The 12054-nt window shown below is 38.7% G+C and overlaps 1 protein-coding gene across 2 annotated transcripts; it reads right to left on the bottom strand.

Annotated features, from left to right (window-relative positions):
* Window positions 1-8328: 8328 nt before the first annotated feature.
* LOC308685604 (CD27 antigen-like) lies at window positions 8329-9826 on the bottom strand. 2 transcript variants are annotated; one of them, XM_081357489.1, is made up of 5 exons: window positions 9697-9826; window positions 9317-9416; window positions 9146-9226; window positions 8960-9019; window positions 8329-8788 (listed from the first exon to the last, which is right to left on the bottom strand). In XM_081357489.1, the coding sequence occupies exons 1-5, from the start codon at window positions 9823-9825 to the stop codon at window positions 8586-8588; spliced, it is 573 nt and encodes a 190-aa protein (XP_081213615.1). In that variant the 5' UTR covers window position 9826; the 3' UTR covers window positions 8329-8585. The 2 variants fall into 2 exon arrangements, with proteins under 2 accessions (XP_081213615.1, XP_081213616.1); XM_081357490.1 differs by having other exon boundaries at window positions 8529-8784; window positions 9697-9797.
* Between the last annotated feature and the right edge of the window lie 2228 nt (window positions 9827-12054).

The raw sequence follows: 12054 nt of genomic DNA, 5'->3' as shown, positions 1-12054 counted from the left end.
ACGTTTTGCTCGGTGCCAGTGCTTTAAGTGGGCCGGTACGCGCCGGTACTCAGTACCGCCACTTCCAAATATAGCTCTTGAGCGTACCGCCACCTCTCCGTGCACCCAGAACGTGATTTTAGTGTACTGGTACGCTCATTTGCATATCTGTTTTAATCCTTTGGCTGCGCTGCCACTTTTCAGAGTGCCCTTCACAATGCACGCTTCCTAATTCGTCCCACCGAGAGCAGAGACTACATTACCCATACACCCTTGAGTTTTACAAGTGAAAAGCGCATGCGTCGCTTTTGCTGCTGTCAGTGTCAACAACTCAACGTGGTCCGGAGAGGGTGTGTGAAAAACGCAACCATAGCTGCTCGGTTAAAATACAAATACAATGAACACGTAATATGCTCTCCTGGCTTCAGACTCTGAGTGGTAAAAGAACAAGGTCAGAATCAGAGGACTCGCTGGCTAACACCCCACCAAGCCAGAATGATATCGCTGCAGGTCAGACGCAAGCTAATGAAAGCAGCACTTGTGCCGCGGTCGATGAGGTTCTCTCAAGTGGCGACGAGGATGAGAGTGACACCACTTCTACCGATGACAACAGCCGCGTTAGCGAGCATGAGTGGCCGGAATGTTGGACCCAAGCACAAGTCCGGTATTTCTCCACAAATTACAAGTGGCTGATGAGCAGAAATCAAAAGTTGGGTTGTAGTGTGTGTAGTCAAGTTTGTGCTTGCGTGGACATGCAGCAAGGGCAGAGAGTGTCGCAGGAGTGGAGTGGGCGCTTAATCTCGTCTTTTGGAAGGGACAAGGCTGCACAACAAAACTCACTACGAAAGAAAATAAAAGAGCACAGAGGCTCAATTTATCACAAGAAAGCAGTTGAAATAAAAGAGAAGGCAACACAAAATACAATGCAAAAACACATTGAAGATATGAGAAAGGCTGACTACGCTTCAACTTGCAATGTGTTTAGAACAGCTTATAAGATTAGCAAGCATGGGCGTCCCTTTACAGACATGCCAATAAATGTCCAGTTTCAAGTCTTAAATGGTGTCAAGATGGGCAGAGTTTTGCACTCTAATAACTCATGTGCAAATATACTGGATCACATTGCAGCTGAAATGAAAAAGAAGGTAGTCAATGACATAGTGATGAATGAAAGAAAATTGTGTGTGCTCATTGATGAATCCACTACAATAAGTGGAAAGTCTGTGCTTGTCGTGTGCCTGCGGTCAGCTATTTCCAGTGAAAAGCCAGACACAATTTTTTTTAACTGATTGAGCTGCAGGGGACCACAGTAAAGGACATCACTGAAGCACTGTTAGGATGTCTTCATAATAATGGCTTTGACCCTAACTACCTACAGGAACATTTGTTGGCATTTGCTTGTGATGGAGCCTCAGTGATGCTTGGGAGGAAAGCAGGAGTTGCTGTGCAGCTTTGTTCCAAATTCCCTTACCTGTTTGTCTGGCATTGTTCCAATCACAGACTGGAACTGGCAGTTTGTGATGTTTTGAAGGAGGTAGGAGGAATCAACCACTTTAAAATATTTTTAGATCAGCTTTACTCCCTCTACCATGCATCCCCAAAAAACCAAAGGGAGTTAACCGAGAGAGCTCACAATGTTTGACAGTGTCTCCTTGTGATAGGCCGTGTTTTATCAGTGCGTTGGGTTGCTTCAAGTGAGAGAACAGTGAAAGCAGTATGGGAGAACTACCAAGCTCTGCAGGTACACTGTAATGAATTGCTGTAAAAATTACAGCATTATTTTACAGCAGCTGGCTGTTTTCTAATAATACAGCATATTGCTGTAAACTGCAATGCATTCTGGGGTCGCTAGGCGGTTTAATTCAAAATACAGAATATTGCTGTAAATTTCAAATCTTCTGAGGCATTTGTGATCTTCAACGGTCGTGTCGTCGACTTTCGGGTAGCGCAAGAGGAGTGCTTCACAACTCTGTGGTAAGTGACTTATTATTTCAGTTTCTTATTTTCAATGTTTGGTAACTCGTAGACTATGAAGGTAACGTTATATTCGCGGTTCATATTGGTAACCCCGGATCACACATCCTCCGACCGCGGGGCGCGAAGGAGACTTGCGCCGGGCTTCAGCAGCGCGGACGCGGTAGTATTTTACACATCTCACCCCGGCGCTACAGCGGCTATGGGCAGAAAATCTATGGGCTCCTGTGTTAAGAATTACATGCTTTAATGACAACTGTCGGTATTCACACGAGCTTCGTGTTGATTAGCACACTTCGTCGTGATTATTTTATGGTGTAAATCAAATCAAAATCAAGTCATCTGTTTAAATGGGCGCCGAAATGAAAACGCCGTTGCTAAAGCCTTGCGTCAGACTCACAGAGGATGCGTGTCATATACGTTAAATTATAAATGATGCTGTAATAAGTTACCAGGTTTGTTGCACGTTTAATATGCCGGTGTAAAAATCCATAGTTGGCTTACATTTCAGTACGAAATGTGTTTTTTTAGCTGTAACCTACTCTGTGTGTGAAATTTGCTTATTGTTTGTTTGTAATGCCGTTTTTAACTTTATTTAAAAGAAAGAGTTCCTGCACTCTGAATTCTAAATTATAGTTTAAATGTAAAAAAACGAAAAATAAAAATGGTATAGTTAAAAATAACTATTGTCACATGTTGTATTGTTTTAGGAGACACAGACAAGTGGGCACTGGAAGGCCAAGTTGTGTGTGTGAGGATGGGCTTTCAGCACAGCTTCCTGTCTGGCCTTATACTGTTCACAGCATATTACATATTCAATCAGGAGGAGGCAGTACCTTGGAGTTCATTCAAAGGTAGTGATTGAATTTTTAACAACCTCAGTACATGCATTTTACACATTTATTCTATATCAGAACTTGCCTTTTCTGTTGAGGCCTATAAAGGGATAGTTCGGCCAAAAATTATACTAAACCCATGATTTACTCACCCTCAAGCCGTTCGAGATGCATATGTCAATCATTTTTCAGACAAACACATTTTCAGTTATTTTAGAAAATGTCTTAGATCTTTCAGTGGTTATAATGTGAAGTTATGGGGTCCACTCCTTCAAGCCAGTTATTTTAATTTATAAAGTTTTAAATATGTATATTTTTACGACAAAACCGCATGGATTACCCTCAGAAGGCCTTCGTTTATCCCCCTGGAGCCGGATGGGTTACTTTTGTGAAGGATGCATGCACATTTTTGGGACTTGAAGGAGGTGGATCCCATAACTTGACATTATAACCACTGAAAGATCTAAGACATTTTCTAAAATAACTGAAAATGTGTTAGTCTGAAAAATGATTGACATATGCATCTCGAACGGCTTGAGGGTGAGTAAATTATGGGTTTAATATCAATTTTGGCCGAACTATCCCTTTAACACAATGTTTCTCAACTTGAGAAGAGAGAATTTTTAGGGTGAATGATTTAGATGTCTCCATCTTTAACACTAGCAAGCTAATGAGTTAAATCAGGTGTTTTAATTAGTGGACATATAAAACTTCCTTCCTGGGAGGTCCTCATGACTGGAGTTGAGAAACACTGCTCTAATATATGGTCCAATTTTAAAAACATGATTACAAGCCTCAAAAACTTAAAACCAATCTTAATTACATATTGTCTGTTTCCTGACCCTTTAGGCGCTTTGTATGTATTAATCCGGAAAGAGGAACAAAGAAATCAAGAGAAAATTTGCCATCTAAAACAACAGGGCAAATGGTACAGAAGAAACAGGTTGCAGTGAACCCACATGTTGCCACTCTGCCCAGCAAAGTGATGGATTAACAGTGGAATTTCTGAAATGTAAGTAGTACACACACACACAGATCTATTTTCCCTTTAATTGTAACCTTTTAATATTCTCTATCTGTCTCTAAAGCCCTTTTCACACAGCGCGATGTTCCCGGGAAATTGCCAGAAGGCCTTCTGTGTGAACGCAAACACGACCTGGGACTGATGCCGGGATCGATGCCGGGTTGGGGACCTAGTAACATTGCCGTGTTCAGTCCCGGAACGTGCGCTATGTGAACAAAAGCCGTAATAATGCCGTGTTGTAGTGATGACGCTGAAGCCGGGATTGTTCGCCAGCTGTGAAACGGTACGTAATGCGCAAGTTTATGATTGAATCAGAGAAAAAAATGCACAAGCGTGGTTTCTTGAGAGAGAGAGAGATCGCAGCTCATAAGCAAACTTAAGACGCTGCTGAGACATTACAAGTCACATCGATGTCACGTGTCTTTACGTGTTGTGTGTGAATGCACTCTCTGATTCCGGAAAATCACTGGCAGTGTAAATGAACCAAATCAAATGAACCTGGATCAAATTTCCAGAATCTCTGTGTGAAAGGGGCTTAACTGTATCTGTCATCCCTGTATCTGTCTTTGACTGTATCATTATGTTTTTTAATATATCTAATATATATTGTCCTCTTTTTTCTTTTCAATGTTTCTAGCCACTCTTTGCATCCTGTGATGGAACAGCATTCTGGAGCTGAATTGTTCTCCATTTTTGATCAGAAGTTTGTTGGACTGACTTGGGGCCTTGTTGTTTGGACATGTTTGTCTGGTAATGAAGTGGTGAGAATTCACCCGTCTCTTTTTGTTTTATTATTATGATCATGTCGGTCAACTTGTGGTTTTAAATGTATGTTGTTTGCGTATTTCTTCTTTGTGTGAAGGGCCATGACGGCTAATTTGTTTCAAGTAATTTAAAAATATTTAATTTCATGTCCATTTAAAAAAAAAATACAATTTTGTAAATAAAAATGAAATCAAAATAATACAAAATACACTGTTTATGACTTTTTTTCATGCAGATTTTAAAGTTATAAATTTTTACCTGTTTTTCAAGATAAGTATGTTGAATAATTTTTTTGTTTTGTGAAGTAATAGGGTAATTAAGTTGTGCATTATACAACACTTTATGTATTTAAAAACAATTGTTTAAAGCTTATGTAGTTGATAAATAATTCACATTTAAAATTCAGCTGCCAGTCATTAATACTCAAAAATCAGGAAAATATATTGTATACTCCATTTTACAGACTGTTAAAAATTACCTGTAAATTTTACAGTAAAATACTGGCAGCAGGGTTGCCAGCCAATTACTGTATTTTTTACAGTAGCGTTTCTGTAATTTAATTTACCGAATTTTACTGTAATCAGAGAATACAGTAAAATTCTGTAAATTAAATTACAGAAACGCTACTGTAAAAAATACAGTAATTGGCTGGCAACCCTGCTGCCAGTATTTTACTGTAAAATTTACAGGTAATTTTTAACAGTGTACACTTTACAAGTGCTGCTGCTGATACCAGCAGGGACTCAAGAGAGAGAGCAAAATACAAATGACTCAATGATGTTCTCACTACTGTTTCTTTTGTGGTCAATCTTGGCATCATGTATGATGCTCTCACAGAACTCAGTGACCTCTCAAGAATGCTCCAGAGACAGGACAGGCAGCTGGACCGACAAATCCGGGTCAATGGTATCCAAACCTGGTCCCTACACACAAACTGCCATTGAAGCTGAAAAGAAGAAAATCTTCAGAAATGTATGCCTGCATGAAAATAAGAGGGTTATAAAAATCAACCCTGGGCAATTTTTCCATAGCCTGGCTGAAAATGTTAAGTGCAGGATGACTCCAACAACTTCCTCACATGTCAGTAGAACCTCATCTGAAAAGACAGATAGTCACCTCCTCTCAGACATCAAGGTCCTCCAGTCTGACTCCTGGCCTGCATCTAGATATTCAATATGGGGATGCAGCGGTCAGACGTTTTTGTCAGAGATTCAGAGTTGGGGAGAGGGAAAGTGTCCTAGGATTTAGGGAGTATAAAGACCTTAAAGCTTCCATGACACCAGCAGCCCTGAAGCCTCTTCTTAAAGCTGTCCACACCATTGCAGTATCAACAAGTGAATGCGAGCGAGCTTTCAGCTCAATGAATGATACTTTGACAGATAAAAGAAACTCTTTTGACATCAAAAGGCTTTCAAATCTGATCTTCCTGAAATGCAACGGACCACCCTTGGATCAGTTTAATGCACAAACATATGTGCAGACATGGCTGGCACTAGGGAGGAGAAGTGCAGCATCCACAAACTGCAAAGCCCAAAGTGAAAGGAAAGTGGAGCCCAAAACATGCTGGAGCCTTTTCTTGGTAAAATGATTTGTACAGTATTTCTCATTTTTCATTTGGTGTACTGTGATTGTATTTTGATGAATCTGCTTTTGTATATTTTTCAGGGGTAAAGAAATGAACCATCTTCAAGACTCATGATTATGTTCTACTGTTCTATGGTTATTATGTTATTATGTTTTATAATTTATTTTAAGTACATTTTTTTCTATCAATACCCTTTTGCACATTTTATTTATGTTCAGTAGCTCTTTCTAGCTCAAGCAAATCCACAAACTAATAAAAGGATTTATTATTTTTTATAAGGTCGTCTGTTGACTGCTGTATATAAAACCCCTTCAATATAGTTGTTGTTAACTCAGGGGAGGAGGGGAGTCAGGGGAGTTTTTTAAAGTCTAATAATGCAGTATTCTGCGGACAGGACAGTAGTTGACGATGCCACTTTGTAAAGAACCACTACACACCTATAGACTGAACACGTAATGCGCATGACAACATCGTTTTCACAAATGGTAATGGTATCAGGTTTTTTCAAGTTTGTGTCTTGTAGATGAACGGCCAAAACGCATAAAAAGTATGCAAGTATTGCATGCAATATGCAATTGTTCAGGAATATATCAAATATGACAAATAGTCAAATTGATTAATTTGCAGAGATAGTGAGGAACATGAAATGTGAACATATGAATATTTCTGCCGATGAGCCTTGCTGATAGGGTGGAGTGTTTCCTATGTGCATGTGACGACCGTGAACGTAGCATGAGCTCCAGCAACTTAAACTTCCAACATGTGGAGGCATTTCGAGCATGGGCGTCAGTTTGGTTTGAAATGTGCTGGGGACAGAGACGCAGTAATTTTTTTTCTCTTTCGTGCAGGTCATGTTTTGAAAGACGATGTCCTGTAGCTTACTAATGTAAGCTCTCCAAGCTACTATGCTCTCCACAGAGCATAAAATATTCATTTTATTTAATTTTTCGTGTTCGCATTTATGAGGAAAAACAGTGACAGTTCTCGGTTATGGACGTGAGCGCTCTGAAATCGGCACTAAAAGACTGCTTTAAAACTTTCACAGAGACCTCAAACAGAAAGCACAAAGCCTTTCTAAGTGAATTTCATTTTGTATTAATTGTATCTTAATTTTAATCAATGTTTCATCAACCAATTGCCTGGATTTAATAAATAATAAGTAAAGCAGATCACAGATATCACGACATGGAGGCGCCGGCGCTCATAAATGAAACAAAACTCAGCATAGCCTACTTGCCTCACAGACCTGAGAAATATATGTATTATCTACAGAATGCTTGAAATCATATTTTTAAACAGAACAATTCAAAACGAAAGAAAACTATGTAATCCGAAATGTGCATTTCTCTTCGGCGCGTTCACTACTGTGAAGATCACTAGTCAGCATCGTCAACTTCATCTTTGCAGCTGACACTTACAGAAACAGAAACTTACAGAAAACACTTGTTTATTTATAAACAACTAAAATGTCTCCTTGCTATATTTGACATATTCATAATCATTACTTTTGCGGTTCTTTGTGACAGCTTTTGCTTTATTGGCAGTGCCACCCTTACATGTTACATGAACGGGTCACCACTGCACCACACAGGGATCAGCACCGAAAACAGAGGAGCATTTGGTAGACCTGTTCAAGTAGGAGAAGATGTAAATTTTTTATTTGATTTTTTTTTATTATTTTACTCCTAAGGACTGAATTTGAAGTCTGAACTTAAAAATAAAATGTGGCACTGGCATATCATTTATTCTCCAAGTGAAATAATTTTTCAGGGGTGAATGTCTGTCTACATTTGTAAAATTATACATTTATGGTAGAATTAAATGTTTTGTTTGTCTTGTGTATTGCCTTATCTACAACACATGAGTGTAATATGGTAAAGGTAACAGGAGAGAGACTTGGATTTCTCTTCAGTAAAATTTAAGTGTAAATATATCAGGGGGAAAATGTGTACATCGGTATCGGCATCGAACAAAATTAGTTTGAAAATATCGGCATATCGAAAATCGGCCAAAATGGAATATCGTGCATCCCTAATATCTGATGATGGATTATATGAAATATGACGCATTACCTTAGAAATTTCGTCGAGTGCCCTTGAGGCTCGATGAGATTGATTGTCCAGGTTCAGATAAGTTTTTAGATGAAAATCACTCTGAGACTTGTTATAGAGAAGTTTACGAATCACCACATTCAATGGTTTCGTTTTAATAAAGTAAATAATAAACATCAACATAAAACAAATAGAAGTATACAAGCAGAATCTCTTAAGCAACATGGTATATGTAAAAATACATTGCCCTATACCTATTAAATACATATATGAATTACACATCAACACTTATTTCATGACTTATCGGAAACATAGTCAACAGGTCTTGTCAAACTTCAACAAGTTTCACACCCTCTGCCAGTCTGTCCAATTTATATTTTTAACAACAATGTTTTTCCCATATTGACTGTTTTCATCAATCTTTTATTCAGTCGTGTTACTTCTTGTCTAAATATTCGCATCATCTCTCTTGCTTTGGAGATGGCTGGCTCCTGATGAGGACCTTCCCATCTTCTGTCTCCTCCTCCTTTTCTTGGTTTCTTCTCTTTTTTGTTTTGTTTCTTTTGAAGACTGGCTACAAGCAAATAATCCATGTTAATCTCAAGCTTGTTTGTTACAATTTGCTCTTCGCATAGGGAATTTAAAATGTAAGTACACATTAAAGTGTCACATGAAACAACAAAGCATAAATTATTGAAGCTGCAGTAAAATGTGAAAAATTTAAGAAATGAAGTATTATTCTCACCCATGGCACACTGTGTGTCTGCGAACTGCGTGCAGTTGGAAACAGTTATCTGTCCAGTTTCTATAGGTTGAGAAAAAGGATTGTATTCTCAGAGCAGAACTGAAATGAACAGCCCAGTCTGGTCTGCAAAGGCATCTAGTCTATAAACTCTGTCATGTAAACAGCGGTGAAACAGTTTTTACATACCTTCACAGCTGCGGCATTTACTACAATCCACACCAATGTAGAATCCGGGTCCTTCGGAGCAGTTCTTCACAACATACCAACCTGTAGATTTGCATTGAAGGATTATTTAGTGATTAACAGTGCTCACTGCAATATATTCAGATGTATTATTATTTAGTCAGTGGAGCTCACCTTCTGGGCAGTTAAAGCAGCACTGCAAATCTTGAAGTTGGAAATGGTTCTCTGGGCATGTTTCGACACAAAGAATACTGAGCGCCCCAACAAATATTGCCTGGAGTTATGAGAGTATTGTTTCAATATAAACTCTCAAATTACATATGTCTGAATCTGAGATTAGAAACAGTTCAAGACAAGAAAATGGAAACCAAAAACTATTTTTCCAGAAAGTAGAAAACATGAACAAAATCCCTTTCAGTCTTTCTAGAGTGAAAATATTATCTTTACATGCTTGGTAATGTTTACTTTATCATATAGATTAAAACAAACAACCAAAGACTTTTTCACAGTAGTTAAAATGTTTAGTTCGCACATGAAACAGATCTAACACTTACCAAAACACGTTTGATGTCGGTTTGCTTCATTGTAGGTTGTAGACTGAAACAAGTGTTTCTTACCAGTGTCTTCTGTAAATCCTTTATAGTCGACTCTCTGTTTTTAATCAGCCAGAAACAATGACGCATTGAAGGTGTGGCCTCTAAGAGATCCAGGCAAAGTAGGGGAGCGCGGGGCACAACCTAACGCGGGGTTAGTTGTAACACGCTTGTTTTAAATACTTCCGCACATGCTTGGATGACGAAACTTTGTGTATTTACTAGTTGCCATATCAACACTATATAGAAAAACAAAATCCGCCAAAATGATTTTTTTTGGAAGATATCCATAGACATTTATTAAACCATAGCAAAAGTAAATTTCTTACTTAAGTTAATTTTTCATCCCTATTTTTTGTGTTTATTTAAAATAAGACAAATCTGATATTAGTTTAATCTCCAATATGTTATTTAACAGTTGAGATAGTTCTTTAATGCTTCGCTAACTAGCAGAAGACACTAGCAGGGTTTAAATCCCAGTTGTGCAGGTGGGGGCATGTTGTAACACTGTGTTACAATGTGCCCCTATTAGAAATATGCTATTATATTCTATACCTTTATTAATTTTATTGAGAAAACGTGAGAAAAAGGTGAATAAAGAATGAGTGTCAATGTTCAGAAATTACTAATTATTTATTTGTTTTGAACTATGTTGTATAGCTGTGTTTTCATGTGTTCGTAGTCAAAACTCAAAAATGAGTTTATATTTAATTATTAAAAATTGCCATTATTTTATATGAAAAAGTTTTTTAATTGTATTTTATTTAGAAAATATTTTAGTTTGTTTTGTATATTTTTTTTCATTAGATCAGATAACATTTTAAGCTGTCATATGCAGGCCCGTCGCGACAAGGCAGGCAAACCAAGCAATTGCTTGGGGCCCCGAGCTGTCCTGGGGCCCCAAGACAACGACTGGTTAATAAAATGCAACGACAAACTGTGTGAGCGCCCCTTTGATGGTCAATGCAGTAAAGTGCAATGACACTGTTATCGGGATCCCCCTCAAGGGGGCCCCTCTCAGTAGTCGCTGACAGCAGCCAGCCAACTGCGTGATCTCTGCTGCCAGCAAAATACAAAACCTCCTCGGCAGCCATCATGAAGCGGAATTATGCTTCAGGAAGCCAGAAAAAAATGAAGAGAAAGGAAGAGGAGGATAAGAAAAAACAAGATAGTGGTAAGTAGGGGTGTAACGATACACGTATTCGTATTGAACCGTTCGGTACGAGGCTTTCGGTTCGGTGTTCGGTACGCATTTTCAAACCGAACGGTTCGTTGGATATTTTTTCCTGCCGACCAAAATTGCGTTATTTAAAATGTAGGCGCGTTGCTCGTGGCAAGCGCGCTCATAATGTAGTAGAGACGCCGGCGCGACCACAACATTGCCCAACATCAAATGGCAAACGTAATGCAAGCGGAACGAAACTGAGCAAACTTTAACAGTTTGGACCAGTGCAGCGCGAGCCGATCGTGATCATGCGACACTGTTACTACACAGCGCTAATAAGAGATCCAGTAAAGAAAGCATTTGAATTTGCCACAGAAGTAATAACATCGCTGCGAGATCTAGTGAGAAACATTCACATTGTTTAGCAGGAATAGTAGGCTACAGAGCCATAGAGAGAAAGAGTTGCCACACTCCCATAGACCTCCGTTGTAAAAAATGGCGGCGCTTTTAACCGCCTCCTTCCGGGATTTGAAGATCTGATTAGTTCCAAACACTGTCATTTGGGCGTTGGACACCATTCACTTACATTGCTGCGCGTCGAGTTGTTCCAGAGGTCAGTTGCTGAAATATCAACCTCTTTTGAATTGTCAACTGTCTATATTGTATCAGAGGCCCTTTGCGATGCTTATACTGGTCTTCATTTGTACATGCACAGCGTAATTATTTATATTTTATCTTGTTTGTTTCAACCAATTTTCTAGCATTGCCTGCTTGCTAGTTAGCTAGCGCGACTTCGCCAGCTGTGAAGCTAGCATCTAATTAGTTCGGTAATGAATCGCTACCACCTTTATAGCAACTATTTTACAATATAGACAGTTGACAATTCAAAAGAGGTCGATATTTCAGAAACTTACGTTACCTCTGGAACAACTTGACGCGCAGCATTCACCACTCAAACTCAGCCAACAGGTCACATAATGAAAAGTTAGTATATCCCAAAAATTAAATTAAATAAAAGTTGCTAGCTACCCATACGAACATGAACACTAAGCTTTTCCCTCCAAAAATATAGCCTAAACTTATCTAAGTAATTAGTAATATACAGTATTTCGTTGTCACCCTGCCTCTCCAAATGCAAAACTGACATTAACAAA

Source organism: Scardinius erythrophthalmus (genome assembly GCF_964197995.2).
Source record: "Scardinius erythrophthalmus genome assembly, chromosome: 25".
Taxonomy (NCBI): Eukaryota; Metazoa; Chordata; class Actinopteri; order Cypriniformes; family Leuciscidae; genus Scardinius; species Scardinius erythrophthalmus.
The sequence above is the reverse complement of the archived record's forward strand: the minus strand, read 5'-3'. Positions and strand labels throughout refer to the sequence as shown.